This window comes from Sceloporus undulatus, chromosome 10 (assembly GCF_019175285.1).
Source record: "Sceloporus undulatus isolate JIND9_A2432 ecotype Alabama chromosome 10, SceUnd_v1.1, whole genome shotgun sequence".
Lineage (NCBI taxonomy): Eukaryota > Metazoa > Chordata > Lepidosauria > Squamata > Phrynosomatidae > Sceloporus > Sceloporus undulatus.
This window is the reverse complement of record NC_056531.1, coordinates 14,815,428-14,838,439: the sequence shown is the minus strand read 5'-3', so window position 1 is coordinate 14,838,439 and position 23,012 is coordinate 14,815,428. Positions and strand designations below refer to the sequence as shown.

Here is a 23,012-nt window from a genome sequence, read left to right as displayed (position 1 = left end):
CAACTCTCCTCAGAATCTGCTGTCCCTTGTCATGACCAAAGTCTACTACTATCCTTTCTTCTAAAAGGGTGGCTGACACTTGCCCAGTTCACTCCCCAGCACACTTTCCCTCCGCTTGGCATCACATGACGTGTGCCCTCCACTCAGAGTTTGTGACATGACCCTTCCTGGTCACATGGGTCAGGAGGGCTTCCCTGCCATAGAGAACAGCTTGAGAAGGCAGGCCCTTGAAGGCCAACTGCCACTCTGTGGCCAAAGGGCATTTTGGGGTGCTCTGGACCCCGGATAGCAATGTTTTGGCCAAACAGGCACCCGGCCTCTTTTTAAAGCCTCAGGAGGGGGACTTTGCCTTTGAAATAGAGCACTCCCCACATATCCATTGTGTAACATGTCTTAAAAAACAATGTCAACATCCCAAATGGGTGTGTGGTCACATCCAATGTTGACCTCCCCCTATTGTCACAGCTTATGTGGCCCCCACAGATATGCTCCTGTTCAAGTTGAGAGTGTACCTCCTTAACAGACCTGACAGGAATGCGGTGCTCGGCCTGCTTCTTTCTCCCACATCCCTCCACACAAGGCGGCCCTGTTGGGGTCTGGGAGGCTCCTATGAAGCTTGGGGTTGTTCTTCTTTACAAACGTTCTAGTCACTTCTGCCCAGCTTTGGTGCACATGAGTTTCCCAACCCCACTGAGGCCGTTCCAGTCTGATCCCGCTCACCACATGGGTTATGCAGCATTCCTGTCAGGCCTCACTTGCTCCTTGTGGCTCGAGGAACAAAAACCAAGGCCAATGACAGGAGCACCCTGTTCTCGCTATGCCACCCCTGGGAGACTGTGTCAAATCATAGTTATAAAACCAGAAATGAGAAGAAAATGATGGAGTACTTAAATCCCCAGAGGCCTCTCTTCTCCCCGGATGGAGACTACAGTTGCACCATTGCCAGTTAGGCCTTACTGGCCACTCACCTCAGAGCCAGAATGTTCATGCTCATGGCCGAGTGGCATCAGTGGCTCTAGCGGAGGAGTGGCCATCAGCACAGCCACATCCCCATACGCTTGGCCTTGTCCTCCAAGGAGCCAGGAGTCTTGGCCTTGGGGCTGAGGACCCCGCGTCACAGTTTTATTACATAGTGCCTAGCATGTCACAGATGAAAACAAGGGACAGTTGTGACACAGAAGTACCAAAATGTTAGAGGGCAAACCCTGTAGGAGTGCCATCAGCTGTAGACGGACCCCAAAATCTCTTCAAAATGCCCAGTGTTTTGAACCCAAGGCTTCTTGACCCACCTGTTGAGAAAATACATTAATACTGAGAAGGTGATGGCATCTCCTTGTCTATTTGAGGATAGCAGGGGAGAGGACAGGTGGATTTCTGAGGGGAAAATGCGGCTTATTTCAGAGTTGTTCAAAAATTATTGGCAATTAAGAATTCAGACTTCAGAGCTGAATTTATGTCAAGTCTAGACAAGATGGCTGCCATTTTGTGCGTCTTGGAGTTGGGAAACCTGTCACCTTCCCCATGTTGTGTGACTCCAACCTCCATTGATCAGGGCCAACTGAATGTATCAAGTCCAACGATATCTCCTGTTTAGGACCAACATCTGCTAGAAAAACGCTCTTGTCCTCTCCCATTGTATTATTGGTTTGAAAGAAGCCTCCATAACATGTGAAATGGTACCTAAGCATTCTGTTAATGCCAACCAACCTTTCCACAGATTTCATTTCTGGAGACCTTGGGGAGGTTGTATTCTGAAAAAAGGACAACCCTTAGAACTGAAAACCAACAAAATTTTAATATATTAACATGAACTAAGATAATGATAGGGGCAACAATTTCTGAAGACTGGAAGAGATCTTAAAACCAACTGTGGATAATGGAGCTAAGTATTAATATTGGCTTGAACCAGCAGCTCTCTGGGTTTTCTGCAGGATTCTCTTTTAACCCTACCTGATGATCCCTGGGTTTTTCTCCCAGGTGTCTCTCACCCAAATACTAGCTAGACGGAGCATAACTCTTGCTTCATTATTTTCCCCCGAGCAATACTGCCACTGTATACTGAGGTTTTATTTAGCCACTGTAGTGAAAAACTTACTGAGACTGTCTGATGGAGATACTTCCAGATGTGGGGAAATGGGAATTATCCAATGTAGATTATTGAAAAACATGCTACTTGTTAACTACTCTCATGATAATACACCAAAATATGAAAGATAAAGCTTACTTCCTTTACATAAGGTCAATATATTCATATATAACAATAGGCAAACAAGAAGTTGGGGAAGACTTTTTCCTGAAGGATAAATTAAACCATCTTTTAGGCCAGCATTAATTATTGGATGAGAAATCATGCCATTATTGGAGTCACTAATAACTCCAATGGTGGCACACTCCTGGGCCCATGCCTCGGGCGTACATCCCATTGTGTTGCCCTCTTTTTGCCCCGCGCGTATTTCTGACGGACACAGACTCCAAGTCTGCAAAAATGGAGGGGCAACTGTACTTTAAAGTGAAGGAACTACCAAAGCTAGGGTTTGGTTACAACAAATAAATTGATTTTCTGACTTATGTCCAAGTACCATACCGTATTATTATTATTATTAATGTTATTTATACCCCGCCCTTCAGCCCTAATGGCTCTCTGAGTGGCTTACAATTATTATTTTTAATAAGACGGTATTAGATGGAACCTGAATAAGCAGCCATGTTTCCTTTCTGAAACACCCAACAGATTACACACAACAGGAAAGTACAGTCTGTTAAGTATATGGCCTGGAACACTTTGTTCTTCAAATTTAAAGTAACATCCTCTGCCTTCATAATATCTGCTTTCCTCCAATTCCTGCATGCCCAAGTGCTGTGCACCCTTTTTTTAAAACAGCAACAACAACAACTTTACTCATGCGTGCAGCCAGCCTAGGCTATTGAGTAAAGACAGAAAAATTGGACTTTGTGTAGGGGAGAGGCCACCGGCATGTCATAAGGCTCATATTCTCTGTCATGGCAATATGGATTGCAAACACGCTGCTGAAAAGCCATTTCAAAGTTCAGCTCAAAGTCAAGATGAACGCCTACTGCTGTTTAGGGGACAGCTGGAGGATCAAACAAGACTAAGGAGAAGAGGGCCAGCAACCACATTCACACATAATTATGCCTTTCCCAAACGGATCCGTTACCTGTTGAGTGTTACAAGTAAGTTTATTTCCAAAGTACAGCAACAGTTTGGAGGTATCCTGACCTCTGAAGGACATCATTCCTCTCACGCACTTACTGGAAAATGACATTTAAAGACAGTTTTGTGGGGTTTGGGCCTAGTTATTGTTCTCTACACCAAAACAGATGGGGAGAGACCTTGCCAGAGGAAGCATGGCTGGAAAAACCCACACATTATCAGTTACCTCATATAACATGTTACCCGGCAAACAGAAACTGCAACGGCCGTTCACTTGTCTAAGATTGCATTGTTCTCTTAAGTTTCAAAGCCCACCTTGACTGGCTGACCCAATGCACCAGAGCAGCTACCGCATAATGCGAAAACGGTGAAGAGAACGGAGAAAAAGTCAAGGTTTGTTTTAAATAAGCAAACACTCCCCAAAGAAGTACCTGGCCCCACGGCCAAGATATTAGCGCCACTGTTTGAAGTGGCTTTGACTTAGAAGTATGAATCAAGAGAAAAGGGAAGGTGAGGTAAGAAATCCTGTGGTTTCCAACTTCCAGGTGACAGACCCACTCTAGGTCCAGAGCATCCATGTGGTAGGCCTGTGTACAAAGGGTACAGACTGAGACCAGAGGCCCACATTACTCCCGTCGCGCCTTCTTGCTTTTCTTCTTCTCGGATTTCACTGCTGCATCATGAGCTTTTCGTTTCTCTGCCAGTTTCTTTACCTAATGGAGAGAGAAAGAAATTTGTTGATGCTACAAAAATTCTCTTTAGCACATGGAATAGTATGAGATGTTTGGTTCTCCAGCTGGCTCTCCTCCTCTGTCAGTAGCTGGACACCACAACTTTTCAGCACAGCACTTTAAAGCCAAGACTACAAGATTCAAGAGGGGTCAAAGAGCACTGGACATGCAGCTTTACAACCGTGCACTCTGGGTTGTATTTACTGTGGCCCGCAATGACACTTGCAGCTGTATTGGGGAACTGAACCAACCCATTTACTTTCCAAAAGCATACTCCTTAACCTCATACACTCAACACAGTTGTTATCAGTGACTTCTGTCAGGGCCAAATTTAATATCATTTCTGAAGTCATCTGCCAGAAGTCTTCACAAACCTGGACTCCATTTTTCCTACAGCTTCAGATCTTATGCTATGCAGTGTGGCCCCTGAAGGCTGTTTCTGGGGCCCTCAATCCCTTCCAGACAACCAAGACTGCAAGTGACCTTTCACTAGTTAAGTCCCAATTCTCTTAAGATCAACCCTTTACACAAAACAAACCAACAGATGTTAAATGAAACAGATTCAGCAGGCTCTGTCCTTGTGAAACAATACAGAACATTTCAACCCTTCAGGCATCACCCGGGTGGCTAAGAGAACAGAAGAACAACTGGAGGACAGCCTGTCTTGTTCTCAGCCTTGGAAGAACTCAGGGTACAGAAAGCAATAGGTGCAGCTTTTTACAGCAGGAAGGTAAATCTCATCATCTGTGAATGGCTGGAAGGCAACTGTGGCCCTACAGATGCTGTTGGAACAGCCAATCCCTTCAGCCTTTGCCAGCCTAGCCAATGATGAGAGATGCTGGGAGTTGCAGTCCAACATTTGCAGGGCTACACCTCATTTTTGCTCTAAATCAAACCACCATTTTAAGCACAAGAGCCTCTTGACCCCCAATGTGTGTAGCATCCCACCCACTCCCCAGACCAGAAATGTTTGCATGTTCCTCAACAGCAAAAAGGCACAAGTCCGGCAGGGGAAAGAGCAGCCTTTCATACCTCTCGGATCTTGCGCTTTTTCCCAAACATGATCTTCTGGTAGAGGTATTTCTCCTGTTTCTTCATCATCATGATGGCCAAGCGTTTCTCTTCGCTCTGCTGTTCTTGGGCCAGCTGCTCCTTATTCTCCTTCAGCATCTTGCCAGCTGTCACCTTCACGGGGAGGGTCTGAAAAAGGAGGAGTCCATCAGTTCAAAAGAAAAAACTCTACATCATTTTTATTTTTGGCAGCCGAAAACCCTGAGGAAACCTTTGAAGCAAAACAGAAGGGGGCTGGATTTCATGCAAAAAGTTCACTGGCACCAACTTGCCAGAGAACACATTTTTAAAACATTAAATCTGTACCACAGTCTATACATTAGCAGAGGCAGGCAGATGGGCTTCTGGTCACTACTGGGTGAGGGGCTTCAATATCTCAGTGAGGGGAAGAGCAGGCAGAAGGCCCAGAAAGAAGGAGAAGTCAAGCTGTAAGAAAGAAAGAGCTAAAGGCCTAGAAACGCTGGAACTGAGAAAAGGCAGACTGGAAGGAGACCATGCTGCTAGAAAACAAAGGGAAAAAGACAAAAACATGAGAGGACACTGAGCTGGAGAATGAACAGAGAGGAGAGATAACATAGTTGCTAATGGAGGACTGACAGAGTTGTTGGCTGCAGGCCTCTATTATCCAATATGTATTAAAGGTGGATCTATCCCCCAGCTTTCCCATTTACCTTGCTCTGAGACCTCTCTGCTTCCATTGTCTTCAGTCTTCCTTCATCACCTTTATCAGAATCCTCTTCCTCTTCCTCCTCTGTTGCATCTTCATCCTCCTCCTCTTCCTCTCCTGACTCACTCTCTTCTCCTACAGAAAAGAACCAAGCAGTGTTACTATTTCAGAGCACCACAACTCTCATGCAGGCTGCAAGAAAAAAGCCCTCACCAGCTCAAGATTCCAAGTCTTCCCACAGGTATGAGAACCAACTACTTACCTGGCTCATCGCCTCTCTGCAAGGCTAAGAGCTTCAGCTTCTCTGGTGGGATGTAGTCCCCCTCCTTCTCTGATACAAATGGTGAGAGGTGAGGAGGCAGCAGCACCCCAGGGAAATAATCTGCCACTGGAAGGCATAACCTGGCATTGACCGAGTCAAAGACCCACTGGGGCTGGAGGTAATACCTGGGGCAGAAAGGGAAACAGTGAGACTCAAAATGGACAGAGTGTGAGAAAGTAAAGACAAAGCACTTCCATTTTATTCACCTGCCATATAAACAACAAGGAGCAACTTCCTCCCTCTCTTGACTGGAGACAAGGCAGATGTTCATATTGTCAAAAAAGAATCTCTGGTGCCACATTCTATTTTGTGCTGGTCAGTAGAAAGTGGCACCTCATTCAAAAAAAGGAACATTGACAAAGTAGAAAAGGTCCAGAGGATGATACCAAGGAGTCCGGAAAATAAGTCCAACAAGGAAGAATCAAAACAGATGGTCCAAAGAGGAAATTGAAGGGAGATAACAATACTTTTAAAGTCTCTGAAATGCTGATATACAGAAGATGGAACAAATGTGTCAGTCTGGAGAGTAGAACTAAACCTTCTTGAAGGAAACAGATTTTGGCTAAACATTATGAAGAACGTCCTAACAGCAAGCAGTGTTTTCACAATAGAACATAGGTGGTGATATCTCTCCTTCACTATATTTATCTGGAGGCTGGATGGCTAGTCTGGGGGTTGGTGTTATTCTTAATAACAAACAACAGCACCTACCTGCCTATCACTTGCTTCTCCAAAACAGGCCGGTCAACAATTTGATGGGTGATCTTGGGGTCTGTCACATCATAGGTAGCGCCAATGCAAACTGACTTATCCCATGACACTTCACCTCCAAAGCACCTGTCAAAAGAGATGAGAAGCAAGTGACTACCCAGGAATCCAGCAAACATTTGAGTTCAGTAAAAGCACAGGAGTGTGAATTCAGAAAGTAAAAACAAGAACATATGAAGAGACCTTTTGACACGTTGTTTGTCTTGAAATCCAAATAGGAACTGCACAGTCATTGGCTGCTGGGCTTCAAGACTCCATCCCATCCCCAAAGTCTGACCCAAGTTGAAAGGCATGAGTAATGGCCAAACCTATTTTCTGTGCTAAAACAGTCAAGCCGACAGATGCAGAAAGCAAGCAGGCATAACATATGCCACTCATCCTGAAGAAATTACAGAAATTAAAATCAAGCAGCTAAAGAAGAGGTCCAAAACCCTACGTACCGGATAACAAACGCCAGGGGCTCCCGTGGCACTTCCCTGTTCAGAAAGAAGCGCAATCCCTCAAAGAGCTTCTTCTGTTTCTCCAGGGCATTCTGCTCCTTCCTCCGGGCTTCTTCTTGTTCGGCACTTTCCTGGTGCATGAGAAATGCTGCATGGGAAATGCACCTAGGGCCGGGGTGGGCCACTGTGGGGACGGGCCAAGAGCCAACCCCCCCAGCGCCTCCTGTGGGCTAACCCCTCCCCCTCTGTTTTCCTCCGCAGTCCCTCTCAAAATGGCAACAGGAAGTTAGGTTGCATTACTTATTAGCCAATGTCTCCTAAAGGAAGCTGTGTTGAGCCAAGGAAGACTTAACCATGGCTGTGAGGATTCCGGTTTTGGCTTCACCTTCTCAATCCCTGCGCAGCGGACCAGAGTAGTGGCTCATGCCACTTCCTTCCTCATGGCAAGGAAAGGCCAGGATGCCTTCCTATCACAGGAAGGCCCTTGTGATAAGGCAAGGGTCCTGTCCTTTCCCCAGCTGTAGAGCCCCACAGGCCAACACTTACTCCCTCCACAGGGAATTCATCCACTTCGGCCTCCTCCTCCTCCAGGCTTGGTGCCACTACTCGAGCCAGGCTGGCACTAAGAGCTGAGAGTTTCTGGAAAGGAAGAAGGGAGATCAGCAATTAACAGAGGCTTGAGTATACTGAGGCGAACAAGAGCAGCCTTCCCCAACTCTGCCCCCTCCAAATATATCTGCCCTACAAGTTCCAACATGGTCAGTCAGACCAGGGATACTGGGACTTATAGGTCTCACACATCGACAGTGTGGGCTTGAGAAAAGCTAAATTCAAGTTTGCTGAAACAGAGCAGAGATACACATTCAGGGGTGGCAATGTTGGCCACTTCAGAATGTTCCCTCAATCTTAAGATACTTAATTTAGCCGCAACAGGAGAACCTTTCAATAAGAGGAAGCCAAATGACTGGGAATTAACTCCTTGAAGTTTTCTACCTCCAAAAAAGATAAAATAAAACTCTTTTACTGGACTACAACTGGCACGTTTTACCTCTACCGCACCTAAACATTGGGTTCGCACGGGATAGGGCCAGTTGTATCTGAAATGAAGTTACTTTTCTGTTACTAACAGAGTTGAAATTTTATTATCTTCCATTGCCCTTTGCCCCTAGTCCTCACATGGCCAAAAGATGTACTTCTATCTGGAATTAGGAAAAATTACTTTTTTTGAACCACAATTCTACTGGCTAGACTGAGTGGAATAATTCTGAAAGTTATAGTCCCAAAAAGTTACTTATTCCAAACACCGAATCCTGGCTTCCTCACCTCCAAGTAGCTCTCCGAGTCCAAAGCATATAACTCCTCTTCCTCTGGCTTCTGGTCAACTGAAGCTGGGCCTTCAATCTGAAAAAAATATGAATGTGAGGATGGTAACAATAAGACTAGAACTGCATGTCATGAGCTCCATTGGGCCTGGCTCTTTAAAGATCCCTGCTCTTTGTGGTGCCCCATGAAAAAGCCAAGCTTCCCACCAAATCGAGATCTGGCAGCTATGACAAGGACTATTAGACCCATCACTCTGGGCTGATCTTTCCCAACACGACACCAGAGGAGAAGCCCTGCACTACTTTGTACCTCGGCTCCTACAGGCATTTGGATGGCTGGGTTATGGACCAAGAACTTTTCGGCTCTGATACCCAGGTTACGGCACTCTCCCCAAAGACACCCCCCATTCCCCCCGCCCCAGCATTACAGCATCTTACTAAGCTTTTTCATTTCACCATGCTTCTGGGTTAACTGTTCTCCTCTGCCCCCTCCCCTCTTCTGTGGTTTTGTGATTTTGGTTGCTGAATTCCAATTTCTCTTTTTGGGTTAAGTGCACTCTTCCAAGCACTTTCCTGCAGCTACACAAAGTGCAACACAAAAGATGTCAGATTTCCTTTCCCTGCTGCTCCTGCCTTCCACATTCTACACTGTTACTTTCTGGAGAGCTTGCACATGTGCCATGCTGATGGCCAACACTATTCCAAGTGGCGCTCCCTGGACCGCTGCTTGTCTGTGAGCCATTGCCTGCTGGCCCTGACACATGGGGGGGGGCCCACTGGTCCCCCCCCAGACATACTCCCCTAAATACCCCAGCCTACTTCGCTTACCTTTGGGGGGTAGTGCAGGTTGAGGGACTGGTAGAGACGGAAATTGACAAAGCCAAGGAGGGTGGTGTAGAACTCAGTGAAGGTAGCCATCACCCTGTAATCTACATCTGTTGGATGCTGAAAAAGGGCAGGAAAGCCAGTCGGGAAGATGCCCAACACATAAACTGTTTTATGAACTCTCACTACTATATTTTTTACAGTGGATCCCATGAGTGGAAAATATCAGCAGGTCCAGGCTGGCTGGCTGGCAGATTTGGGGAACTGTACTTTAATAGTAACATTTCCCTTAAGAGAGCCTCCTATACTAGCAGAAGTTCTTGACTAAGTTCTGCAAAACTCTGTATTGTTTCCTGCAAGTATTTTACGCTTCTAGGCTGATGATTTCCTTAAGTACACAAAGCTAGAAATGGGGCAGTGGAATAAATGTCAGCTCAGGGAACCTGTAAGCATATCTTATCTTTGCACTTTTATCAGAATCAGAGCGCAGCTTACCTGTGCAAAGGTCTCATTTCCTATCTTGGTTTGGAATCTGGCAGTTTTATAACTAAACCTTGTTATGGGAAAGATGCCAAAGTCTTAAAAATACCCACAACACTCTACAACCTGCTTATCGTCCGTATTTGAGTAAAGTTGGGAAGGGCATCACACATAAATAAAAGCTAAACGTGAACTTGTACTCACATTGTGGGAAAAGGCATATGGAGTGATCCAGGTGATCATCTGCCCCATCACTTCAGCCTGGTAGTAGATACCTTTAATGGACAGGAACACCTGGCAAAAGGGTACAGAGAATGTGATTCAGCCAGAAGAGCAACAGAAAACTCTGGTACTGTTTGCTAGTGAGGAATAACCTGCCCTGGATGTTTCCTCTTATTTCATCCAACCAATGCACTTGCTCAGTATGAACCAAGCCACCAAATCCACCAGCCTTTCCAATAGCTCACCTTGCGCAGAGAACGGGAGGCAATGACATAGTTGAGGAACTCCACAGTCAGCCGACGGCACAGCTGGATTGTCTGAACGTGACACTTGCCAGTGCGCGGGAAGGTTGCGAAGAGGAAGCACATGGAGAGAGCATCATCCAGATCTCGTAGGGCATCAACAAAGGTTGGGTACCTACAGTAGCCACGAGGAAAGAAAAGCAAGAAAAGACTCTGTGACTATTCATGTAGCTTTCAGGAGAGTTCCATGGTTGGGGGTGGGATATCAACCCTGATCCTCTCGAGCCCTAGCACAACCACTACACTGTACTATCTTTCTGTAAGATTGCTTTGTAGGAGATTTGCCATTACCTTCCTCTGAGACAGGAATTGTGACTTGGTGAAGATTACCCTGTGATTTCTGCAGCTGAGACCCTCTAAGCTCCCAGGCCTCCAGCTGGACATTCCTGCACCCTGCTATTTCAATCCTGAATGGCTCCTCTCTGAACTTTCCCCAGCGTCTTGCACCTCTTACCTCTCCTTGACAATATGGTCCAATTTATAGCCAGGCTTGTTGTCTCTCAGCCGCTGCACGCTGTTCCATTCACTCTTGCTGTACGCTTTGCGCAGCTTACGAACAAACACCTTAGTGGAGAGAGGCATTTCAGAGCTGTCATGTTCCCAAGTGACCTGCCTCCCTTTTATAATTCCACAACCCAGCTGTTCTCCAGTCTCTCTCCCCAGTTTACAGTTAGAACAGAGCATCATCTACAGATGTAACATTCACAGCACTGAGCCACTGCGTTAACTCTGCAGTGTAGATGCAGCCCTAAGAGCTGGGTGAAGAAGAGAAAGGGGAATTCTCAGACACTGGTGGAGGCTCTGAGATCACGGTACCTTATATTCCCGGAATTTGGTGACGATAGGCTCGTGGAGAAGAAATTTTATGTCTTTGATGAGATAGAAGGTCCGAGGAGCTGTGGATCCTTTGTTCACCTTCTTCTTGTGTTTGGGCTCATGAGGGTAAATCCCCTTTAGGATACAGAGTCGTCTAGAAAAGAAAGTGTAACAACTGAGACCTGCCACCGTTGAGTTGAGCACTTGGTCTCTACAAGGTTTGCCACCACTGCTCTAGCAGCTACACTAAGAAGGGTAGTTGAAGCAAAGTGACCCAGAGCATCACTGGGTCAAGTTTTAAATCCACGCTTTGTAGAGACCTGTTTCATTTAAATAAGAAAGAGTTGTATAAATATGATGTTTAGCTGCAGGGCAGGCCCTGAAGAAAGGCAGGATGGAAATTCAATCCACAAGCAAGCTTTCCCCAATTCCTTTCCTGACCTGAAATCCGCAAGGCTGAGCTGCAGCTTCTTCCGGGCCTTGTTTCTGGTGATGTAGTTGGTGGCAGCTCCTCTCTCGTACTTGGATGGGAGGTTTGGTCGGGAAGAGCAGGGATGAACAAGAAAGTGCAAAGGTTACTGGAAGCCCACCACAACCCAGAGCTACTAAAGAAAACCCCTTAGCACCATCTCCCTGGCTGCTTGCCTTCACAGCGCATAGGCCTGGCATGGGAACATGCCCCACCAATTAGCTCCTGCCGAACTCTCCACCCTCAATCCTCTTACAAGCAGCCAGCGCCCGCCCATGCCCCCTCCGCCCAGCCGCCACTTCCCCAGGGAGCCCCCCCCAACCTCTTGGCCAGCCAGGGCTACAAGAACCCAGAAGCCCCCTTGGGTAACTTGGACCAGAACAGCAAGGAGCCCCAGACGTGGCGCCTCCAAGTGTTTCAGGCTTCATCTCCCAGGTGCCCTGGCCGGCTTGGTCCACTGTCAGGAATTCTGGGAGCTGAAGTCCAAAACATCCAGAGAAGCAAAATGTGGGGCTGGGGTCCAAAACCCATTGCGGAAATCCTCCACTTTGAGACTGCTTGAACTGTCCCGGCTCAATGCTAGGGAATCCTGGGAAGGGTCGTTCTGGGAGCCCTTGAGCCTTCTCTGTCGGAGAGCTCTAGTGCCACAGCCAAGTACAATAGTGGTCTCAGACGGGAGGAAATAATCCAGTTTGGCACCGCTTTAACTCTTTTTCTGGCTCAAGGCGATGGAATTCTGTGAGTTGGAGTTTGTTGTGGGCCCACAACAAACTCCAGCTCCCAGAATTCCATCGCCTTGAGCCAGATAGAGTTAAAGCGGTGTCAAATTGGGTTATTTCTCCAGTGTGGATGCAGCCAATGTTGATCAAGGCCCCCCGGTACCTTCTTCTTCTCCAGGCCGCCCATCGCTGCTGCTTTCGCCGCGCCACCGAGACCCACGTGGCCGCGCTCCCAGAGCAGCCACGACAAGCCCCGCCCCCTGACGTCATTAGGGCCCTGGGCCCCCCTTTCGGGGTGTCTTCTCCACTGCCTGGCTTCTCTCTCAGCGCTCGGAGGGACGTTCCCGGCTGAAGCCAGGCCCGGAAAGGCGAGGACAGTCAAAGAGCGGCTTCTTTTTCTCTCTCTCGCCGGGAATTTGTCCGAATAATAGCCTTTTCCGAGCAGGCACCGTGTTGGACATTCCGACGGGGCCTTTTAGGACAAAGCCAAGTGGACACCGCGCCGCGGAAGAGCGCAAAGGCTGCTGGGAGCATGATAGAGTAGAGGAGCCGAGCTAGAGCGGCTTCGAGGCACAAAGGGGGGGACACTAAGGTCCAAGACATACTGCAGAAATCATCCAGTTTGGGACTGCTTTAACTGCCCTGGCTCAGTGCTAGGTAATCCTGGGAATTGTAGTGTATGGCGGCTGCACAAGAACTCTTCTCTGACAGAGAAGTCTCAATGTTCCCAGGAGTCGGGACTAGGCTGCAGGGACTCATTCCTGGCTCTCGGGCGCCCTCCTGTGGCTGCATTCAAGCACATTTCCCAATGCTAGCCACAGGAGGGCGCCCGAGAGAGAGAGAGTGGAAGGAACGGAGCCTGGAGGGGAGAAGTCGCCCTTTTTGCTGCCGCCAGAGGGCGCTCCAGGACAACAGGGAAAGAGGTGGCTCCCTCAACGAATGCAGGGACTTAGCTTTGGACTACAATTCCCATCACCCCCAACCAACCCAGATGCCCATGGCCCTGGAAGAGGGCTCGAGGATGCTGGGAATTCCCAGAAAGGGGCCTGAGCGGGCCAAGGGTGCAGACAGGCTGCAGGGAGACCTCCCCCAACCTTTGCATGGTCTGGGGATGATGGGAAGGGTCCTCCAAGACCTCCCCACATGCTGTGCCTTGTGAGGATGATGGGAGGTGTCCTCCAAGACCCCCCCTCCCATATGCTGTGCCTTGTGAGGATAGGGTTGCCACAATTCTCTAATAAAAACAGGGACAAAATGTAGGACAATTGTAGGATAACATTTAGCCCAAAATTTAGGACATTTAAGAAAAACAGAGGACCTTAAATGTGCTACATTTTGGGCTAAATTTTATCCTACAATTGTCCTATATTTTGGTTAAATTTTGTCCTACATTTTGTCCCTGTTTTTATTAGAGAATTATGGCAACCCTATATGAGGATGATGGGAAGTGTCCTCCAACCCCCCCCCCCACATGCTGTGCCTTGTGAGGATGATGGGAAGTGTCCTCCAAGCCACCAAAATATAGTGAGTATTGCAGACACCATGCAGATAAAAATATAGTGAGTATTGAGAAGCATATTGTCTCTGTAATAATAATAATAATAATAATATATTTATTTATACCCCATTCTTCATCCAATAGGAGATAATACGTAGCCATCATGGCTAGTCATTGTCGGTATCAAGCCACAAGTTGCTATACGCGATGAGCCAACGTCACCATGAAAAGCGTGCCCAATTTAAGTGTACATTTTGGAAAATGTAGCGTCTTTAAGCTGTCGTAAGACCCACAGTGGCTTTCAGTAGCGATAGCCTTTGCAAATGGCCTCTTGTCCCATCCAGATTCCCTTGGTTTCTGCTTTTATTGTCACCGCTCTCATCCACTTTCGCCACTTCCTTCTTTCTCATAGGAACAGCTGACTCCAGCAGCTGGAAGAGGCCTCGCGTGATCTCAAGTAAACAAGAATGCGGAGATAGTCCCAACCCTCCCTGCTCTTCCGCCAGAAAGTGAGTGAAAGGGAGAACTTGTCACCCAGGGCAAGAAAGACGCTTGGACTGCTAGCGGGTATGTCTGGATCAATGTTGCCCTTCATTTGCCTTTTCTCTTTTGCCTGTAACCCCCATGCAAGTTTCCCTGTTATTGCGAAGAATGTTTAGGACATCAGCCGTTCTGCTCTGTTCTGTAGCACTTAATTCTGTCACACTTTGTGCCCGGTCGCAACAACATTGAAGAGCAAACTAGAAGGGGGACTGTGTCTGCAGGAAGAGGGCTGTCAAACCAAAGAAACCGGCTACTTTCTGTCCTTTCCCACCCCTCTCTCTCTCTCTCTCTGTTGTCACACGGGATTTTTAATTTTCAGGACTCAAAAAAACAGGTTTCTTGACAGTCAGAAAACTTCATCTGGAAGAAGAATAAACCAGCAAGAACTTTGCACAATTTTCTCCTGATATTTGACATTGCTGCAGAGGAATGACTCTATGGAGAAAAACAGCTGGTTCAGAAAAGAGGCAGAAAACACCTTTTTTCCTCCACAGAATCATTCTTCTGCAACACCTCTGTACATTGGCACATGGGTGGCATACTGCAAAGGAGGATCCACCTTCTCCTGTAGGAGGTAGATAGCTACTTTAATTGTGCATCTGCCCATACCAGGACAAAATAGTTGAGGATTTACAAATGAATGACTCCTACTATCCACAGGAGAGAGAAGGCTGTGGAATGGGAGTGGGCCAAACCCATTCTCTTTGGCGCTCCAACCCAAAAGGAAGGTAGGCTGCATCCTCCTTAGGGAGTCAAAGTGCATCACCAGCACTTTGACTCCCTCCTTCGCTCTGTTTGCTTCATCTTCAGTCAAAGTCCTTTCTGTTTTGCCAACTCAGCTCTTGCTCCCTGGGAAGGTCCTGTTGTTGTGACATCTCTCCAGTTTAGTCACGGATCGTGTACAGACCAGCCAAAGGCCCCTGACCCCCGCCTTTTCTTCCTTCTGCCTTCAGTTGCAAGCATGAAGCCCAGATGGCTGTGGCTGGTCCTTCTCCTCCATATCCTGTTTTCCTCAGTGCAGTTGTGTGGTGAGTCTGTGCGCTTTCTGCTATAGGAAGAGTGAGCAACTTGGGTAGAACTTGGGACCAGTTTTATGCCAGGGGTGGTAGATTACCCTGAGTGCCAATTAAAACAACAACAACACCAAACTAAATCAGGATCAATGTGGGTATTAATAAGTTAAATAGCAGAACCCCCCCTCCATGTTCTGTTTTCTACTTGGCTGTAGTTCAAGGCCTCACCAAGACTTTGTTCAGTACTGAACACTGACACATGTTATTGCTATCATGTAAGCTTTATTGGTGGTAAATGGATGCAGCAAGTGATGCACAGCAGGAAGCATCCCATCCCTTTCAGGGGTGTCCAGCATCCCCTGACAGGCAAGGGTAGTCCCTGGCCAGAAGTCCAGTTCAGCATGGCTGGCTAAATGGGGAGCCCCTGGGCTGGGGTGCTATGCCACTAGGCTCAGGTTGATAGAAGATGGACTCCCAGGATTTCTGTAGTGCAGACGCAAACAAAGAAAATGAAAGTGTGCAAGCATGAACATCTCTCCCCCATTAGCTATGAGACCTGTGCAAGCAGAGTAGCAACAGAGGAAAACTCACCCCTCTAGCCAGCCCTTTCCCAGCTTCCATATTTTTCCCAGCCTCCAACTGCAAACCAGATTGAAAAAGTATCCAAGACAAATTGATTCCTTCATGCCACTGGACAGCTGATCTGCTCTTCCCCCTTGCAGAAATCCCTGGAGGAAACTTGCACCACATCAATACATTGAATGCAGATCTCTTGAAACTGACTCAGGATGACTCCACAGAGCCAAACCCCAGCATCTATCTGGCCCTCCGTCTTTCTGATGACCACAACCTGGAGACTGAGCGCTACTACCTCGAGCGGCTGAAGAATGTCTATCAGCCCAATGCCAGCAGGTGGGACCAACAACATCAAAATTGAGAGCTGGGACTAGTTCCTTGGTTTGGACTCCAGCTCCTAGAATTCTCCAGCCAGCTTAGTTACTGCTAAGAGTACATTCTTTAAACATTACAGGTGGTAAGAGTATTCAAAAAGTGGTTGGGAAATGGATTTCTCATGTGTCAGGAAATTCTGATGAGGAGAACTCTAGACTAGTTGAGAATCACCACAGTTCAAAACTTGTTCTGCTTGGAAAATGTGCATGGTTTCCTTTGCACATAATAAGTCTGGAACTGTGAGTAATTTTCAAAAACTTTCTCACAGAAAGAAGAAAAATTGTGTAATTATTTTGAGAATGAGTTTTACTTTTTTGGGCTACAGTTTCCAGACTGTCCTGTCCTGCATGACTGTTGGCAACTTTTCCAAATTCTGGAATGCATATAACACCTGTAATAACTGTATGGTTGGGAATGACTGTCTCAGGCCACAGAGTAAGGCCTAGTCATGCTTTTGTTTGACTCTCTTTGGTCCAGTTCTCTGGTGGCAGCCACATACCAGGAGCAGCCTGGCACGGGCCACTTGGCTCTGTACCTCCTGGCACTGCGAGTCGCATGCTACAATATGGAGACGGTGGAAGCGAACCGTCTGGTCACTCAGCTGAAGCTTCACTTGCACAAAGAAAAGGAGAAAATAGGTAAGACGTTCCTTCACTTGACCAGACCAAAAGGTTTGGGACCACCTTTCCTCCATAAGGGAAGATGCTGTCAAGGTTGAGCTATAGGATTCCAGAGGTGTCGTTTAGGGGCTGCTTCTTAGGCCCTCCCTACTGCCACCAAGCCATTTTCAGTTTCCCCACCAAAGCATGCTTGAACACACCTCTGAACCCTTCCTGCCACAGGTGGCAGAGGAGCGGAAGATGGCATCAGCAGTTCTAATGGCCCTTGCACACAGCATGTAAGGACCACTGAAGCCTCCACCAGGGTAGTCCTTTTTCTCCCCTTTTCCTCTTTCCTTTTCCAGCTGTGGGGCTGGGGATGGATGTGGTGGCTACAAAAACAACTTCATGAGGAGCTGGTATGCAGCCTGTGGGCCAAAAACGTCCCATGACCACCTTCTGCCTGTTCCTGTGCTGAGATTATAGAGGAAACAGTTAACAAAACCTTGCAGGAAGCAAGGACTCACTTTTTGACCTGTCTCTTCCAGGACCTGAGGGCCACGGCTGGCCCATCACCAACTATTACCAATACAGCTTGGGGGTCTTGGCCATGTGTGTCCATGGGAAGATGATTGATCAGCATGTGATCCGCAAGCTCTTGCATGCTGAAGAGGACGGCAGGTTCAGGGGCAAGAACAAGCTCTCTGTGGGTAAGGGCCAGCTTTGCACTCAAGACTTCAGCAGAGTTTTGTCCCTTCCATGTAGTTTTCCCATCAGGCAGTGAGGGGGCTGCTTCTGACACAAGATTTGGTCATTTGAATTGGAAGAATGGTGCAGGTAGTTATGCCTAAGGAAGTTCTGCTGTGCCTGAGTGAAGAAGAGGGTACCACTGGGGTGAAGCTGCCTTTGCAAAGGGTGGGAATGTTTGGGACAGATTGCTCATCGCCAACCCCAAGTTTGCTTCCCTATGATAGCATCCCATCCCACCTCTCCCTTTTGGCTCTTCTTCACCCAGACACAGAGGCTATGGCAGGGCTGGCTTTTGCCTGCTTGCAACAGGCCACCATCTACACACCTGACCTCATGGCAAAGCTGAACCGGTCTGTTGAGAAAGTGAAAAAGAAGATCTTGCAGGCTCAGACCCCTGAGGGGGCTTTTGGGAACATCTACAGCAGTCCTCTGGCGGTGCAGGTGAGGAGAACTCTTCCCTTTTAGCAAGGCATCCTCCAGCAATGTAGGAAAGACTCAGTTTTCCATCATGAGCCTTCTGGTGACTGAAGTCACCACTGTGGCAGATTGCCTCACTAAAGAGGATGGATGCTTTTCAATGTAAGGTTAAAGCGCTATGCTACACTGTGGCTTGCGTCTTCAGCACAGAATGGAAAATTCATTTTAAAAAATGCACAAAAAACAAAAGACCTGGATGTGTAGTAGGGGTGTAGCTACATTGGGGGGGAGGGGGGAGGAATGAGAGAATTGCTCCCTAAATAAGAGGGGCAGAGTTCTTACTTTGGAGGGCAGTGCCCTCGCTTTGCAAGCCCCCTCCATACCTACACCCTTGGACTGTGCAATATTTCCTGTTCCTCTTTAGCAGACAACTTCAGTTCCATGCCACATCTTCCCAGGCTTTAGATACCCTCCGATTTCTTATCACTGATCAGTCGGAAGGGGAGCAGAAGTGCATGGCCCAGATGAGGAATCTCCACAGGCCATCTCTGGCCCACAGACAGGAGTTCCCTCACCCCAGTCAGCTATAGGACCACCCTTAAAAGTGTTAGAGAGTAATGGTCAAGCTCTTTTCTCCAGTGTTTGACCTCCTTTCTGTCCCTGGGTGATATAGTTTCTTCTTGCCACCGGGATGAGTCAGAAGAAGCCTGAGTGCCCCAAGGGGATGGCTGCCCTCCTTCAGCATCTGGAGCACCAAGACTTCCAGAACATCCTCTTCAAATCCCAGCTGCTGCCAGTGCTGTATGGCAAGAGCTATCTGGACATTGCCAGCATGGAGTGCCACACAGAGAGAAGTAAGAGGGGGAGGAGGAGGAAGGAGCTGTTGTGCCGGTTTCAGAGAGATTACCACATTTAGGAACACATTCCGCTCTCAGTTTAAGGAAGGCAGGGTGAGGTGGGTGTCCTGCCATGAAATTATGTCCGCCCATGAAATTTTCCTGCAGTTCCCAAATTTCTAGCCTTGCATTTAGAAACACAGTTTAGGCATTCAAAGAAAAGTGTATGGTGGAATCCTGCAGAACATCAGCACTAACACTTCATCAGCTTACAAAAGCATTATGTAGAGAGATCTTGTAGTAATTTTGAGACTGTCTCAAAGGCCCTACAGGATCTCTCTACATACTGATTCCACAAACTAGCACGGCTGCGTCTTTGAATTGTATTACTAAAACATTATACATGCACAAGGGAACCTTTCAGTGCAGGTACATTTGATGTGCTGCAGAACTCACCTTTATTATTATTATTATTATTATTATTATTATTATTATTATTATTATTATTAACCTTTATTTATGAAGCGCCATAAATTTACACAGTGCTGAACATACAATCTTTTTAATTAGACGGTTCCCTGCCCTCGGGCTTACAATCTAAAAAGACATGACACAGAAGGAGAAGGGAGTGGTGGAGGGAAAGGGGATGAGGTCCAGCAGTTCCTCTCTACCTCCGAGGCCTGGACCAAGGCAGATGGACTGGAGGGAGGGCTTGGCTTCATAATGGATGGTTAATCTTCCAGGGAAAATACATACTCTCAAGTAGGATAATACATATACAGTACATAGCAATACAGGAAATGGTTCGATAAACAGGCACCAAAAGAACATGAAATAGTAAGCGACAATTATGCAATGCCTGGGAAGGCTTCTCTAAACAGGATGGTTTTCAACTCCGTTTTGAAGCTGGTTAAAGAAGTGATGGCTCTTGCTTGTGGAGGAAGAAGGTTCCAGGAGAGAGGGGCAGCAAGTGAAAAGGGGCCTTTGCTGCTTCTACCATGAAAATCTGTTCTTAACTTTGACGCACCTCTTTTATACTGATTGATGATACCTAAACCTATTCTCCCCTGCCGCCAATTTAAATGCTCTTGTTCCACCTCTGCTAAGACTAAATTCAGTCCCTAGTATTTCATGTTATTAAATTAAAATGTGGTCCCTTCTTTCTCTCAACACTGAGTCCCAAAGCAGCTCGGAACATGATGGAAGACCAGAAACAGCCAGAAAGGCAAGTATGTAAAGATAGTAAGGTCTGCCAGGCACTGTTTGGCTTCTTAGTGTTGGCTTCTTGGTTTTCAGATGGTTTGGTTATCAGCACTCCATCCCCCACTTTGGCCGGGACCACGAGGCGAAGAAAAAGGATTGCCGTCCAGCTGATTGTGAAGCACCCACCACACAGTCTGCCCTTGTACAGACGGGTCCTCAGTGTGCCCCAGGGTTCCTCTCTGCTGGATGTACTGAAAGAGGCAGCAAAGCAGGCCCTGTCGCCTCTCTTGTGAGTCCATCCTGACTTTGGCTGGCGGTTCTGGGGCCTGGCCAGAATTCGGATTCCCAGTGATTGGGCGGTATATAAATAAAACCTATTATTATAATAATATTATTATTAAGAGGGGAGGGACTAAGAGTGCCAGCCTAGCTGGGTCTCCTCTGAAGCCAGTTCTGAGAGCCTGAATCCTGCTGCTCCCATCAGCCCTTGCCTACCTAGCCAGTGGCCAGAGCGGGCAACCAAGGCAGATCTGGGTCCAGTTTCCTACCCTTGCGAAATCCGAGAGCCACACAGACTGCAGTTCCTTTTATGGCTGGCCCTGGCTCTTCAATGGAGTGGGGCCTTGCAGCCTATAACAAAAAAAGAGGAATTGCTTTTCCTGGAGGCTTCAGGAAGGGCTGGCTGTGACCTGTAAATCTCTTATTGTATGTCCAGGAAGGCTGAAATGTTTTGCAAATGCCGTGGGGCATTGCTATTCCTATTGTCAGTGTTGTGTCCGTTAATCATCTGCAAGAGACTTTGGCTTTCAAAACTGGTACGAGTACTCATTGGCCTGCCCTTAATGACATGGTTTCTCTTTTGCCATGAATAGGTTTGAAACCCAGGATACCTTCTCTGGCCCGCTACTTACTGCCATGATGGGGGTGAAACCTCAGGAAGGCGAGCGCAAGTACTGGGAGATCCTCCGGACCCCTAGCACTATCCTGGAGCAAGGTAAATGTTGGAAGAGTAGCAGCGAGGAGAGCTGCTATTCTGAGGTTTCTTGGGGTTTCTTTTTCCCCAGCCTTGCCAGAATTGCCACACCATGGTGCAGAGTAGTGGGGTGTTTGTGGTTTCAGTCCATTCCTCCCTTGTAGTTCTGTGGAAGGCTGGGAGTTAACATATTCCAGAATGTAGGAGACTTGCCTTGAAGGGGGAAGGATTGAAATGACACCAGTCAACACTGGTCAGAATCCCCCAGGAAGCTTTTCACGCAAACCTCAGTCAGATAAGCAGAAACTGTGCAAGAGAGGTGCTCATTTTACAGGCCTCATGCGGCACACCTTCCCACTAGGTTGTAGCTGCTTTGGGTGAAGCAACCTTTTAGGGTCTGCTGGGCTTTAAAACAGCTTTGTAGCTTCTTGAATGGAGACAGTGAGTACTGGGCAGTGTCCTAAGTTTCTGCCCTTGTGTGTGCTGTGGCAGAGCAGCTGGCGCATACTATGAGACTGAGGAAGCAGAATTCTACCGGCAACTTCTCCTACTCCATCCCTCCTGCTGCCCTTTGACATCATGGCATCAAATGCTGGAACAGAGCAGTTGCTCTTCCTCGCCAGGCTTCCATTTTGCTCTTCTGTTTTGCAGGGATCGCTGACTACATCCCCCAGGATAAAGAAACCATCATCTTCAAATTTAGTCCTTGGTAGAGACTCGGTTGGCAGTGCCCTCTCTTCACTGACTGCAGGAACATGCGTTGCGTCAATGCTGGAGAGCTGCCAAGTGTCTATCTCTGAAGTGGCCTTCTCTCTCTCAATGAGGCCTGGAACCTGGATCTTTGAAGATAAAAGCAGAGCTCTTTCCTTCTGGACACAAAGAGGAGTTGTTTTCTCAAAGAAGGCATTTCCTGTGAACGCTTGGCTCTAATCAAACTGGTGGCTTGAACTCGGCTCCAAGTGAAAGGATGCCACCCCCGGCAAGGGAGACAGACCTACCAACCAGTTTTGTGAATGAGCCTTGTTTCAAGACACTTTGCAATCCTGGCTGAGGCCACCTTCACAATTCGAGTGGGGCCTTCTTGCCTGCCTCACAGGGCTTCATGCAACACTGGGCTGTACCTGTTTGGGTCTTGGAAGATATCCTGGGGCATGCCTTCTAAACACATGCCAGTTCATGGCTACTCCTCAAACCATGCCATTCAAAGAGACCCAGTGAGCTGCTTATGCACTTGGGAGGGATAACCTCACAGCACTGATGCCAAGCCTTGAAACATACCCACAGAAATACAGTTATGAGTTGCTGCCTGTAGAATTGCAAGGATGAGATAATAAGAGATTTGAAAACCTATCAATAAAGAGTGATTTCTTTTCCCTCTGCTTTTCAAAGACGGCCAGTATCCTGCATAGCCCTCCAGTGTAAGGGATCTTCTATTTGGTCCATTTCTTCAGCAGGTAACATGCAGTGGGGAACATCAGGGCAAGATGGAGAGATGGTTTTACTGTACCTCCTCTCCCCTTCAAGCAAAAAAACATAATCTTTCCCCCCTAGTCAGTTGGCAACCTTAGCCTGGCCTTGGAAAAGGGAGGGCTGGTGGTGGGCAGACAGGGGCCCCTGTGCCAGGAGACAGGAGCAGCCCTGGCAGGAGGCCAAGGGAGGTGGTTGCCACCCAGCGGATGGGAGGATGGGTCCTGACAAGGTTTTTCCTTTCTGGGTTTGGGCTTTTAGGGCGGGGAGACTGAGTCAGGCAGAATGACACATTTATGACCACTTTCTTCCTATGGCAATGAGCGCTGTTAGGATGATTCCTTAGGAGAGTAGCATTACACGGAGCCAATGTGGTTTGAGTGTTGGATGAGAACTCTGGAGACCAGGGTTTCAATCCCCCTCTGCTCAGCCACAG

General features: G+C 47.6%; 2 protein-coding genes across 3 annotated transcripts; one reads left to right on the top strand and one right to left on the bottom strand.

Annotated features, from left to right (window-relative positions):
- Positions 1-3,179: 3,179 nt before the first annotated feature.
- On the bottom strand, positions 3,180-12,604 carry PES1 (pescadillo ribosomal biogenesis factor 1). The gene is made up of 15 exons (XM_042441801.1): positions 12,490-12,604; positions 11,580-11,659; positions 11,139-11,292; positions 10,777-10,886; positions 10,266-10,437; positions 10,003-10,092; positions 9,322-9,438; positions 8,495-8,572; positions 7,718-7,810; positions 7,172-7,302; positions 6,675-6,800; positions 5,904-6,088; positions 5,646-5,776; positions 4,936-5,103; positions 3,180-3,885 (listed from the first exon to the last, which is right to left on the bottom strand). The coding sequence occupies exons 1-15, from the start codon at positions 12,511-12,513 to the stop codon at positions 3,799-3,801; spliced, it is 1,746 nt and encodes a 581-aa protein (XP_042297735.1). The 5' UTR covers positions 12,514-12,604; the 3' UTR covers positions 3,180-3,798.
- A 1,638-nt stretch (positions 12,605-14,242) lies between these two features.
- On the top strand, positions 14,243-22,482 carry TCN2 (transcobalamin 2). 2 transcript variants are annotated; one of them, XM_042441802.1, is made up of 10 exons: positions 14,243-14,391; positions 15,321-15,395; positions 16,103-16,292; positions 16,809-16,969; positions 17,479-17,640; positions 17,946-18,121; positions 18,771-18,951; positions 20,230-20,425; positions 21,009-21,130; positions 21,761-22,482. In XM_042441802.1, the coding sequence occupies exons 2-10, from the start codon at positions 15,329-15,331 to the stop codon at positions 21,820-21,822; spliced, it is 1,317 nt and encodes a 438-aa protein (XP_042297736.1). In that variant the 5' UTR covers positions 14,243-14,391; positions 15,321-15,328; the 3' UTR covers positions 21,823-22,482. The 2 variants fall into 2 exon arrangements, with proteins under 2 accessions (XP_042297736.1, XP_042297737.1); XM_042441803.1 differs by having other exon boundaries at positions 14,266-14,391; positions 15,207-15,395.
- The last annotated feature ends 530 nt before the right edge of the window (positions 22,483-23,012 follow it).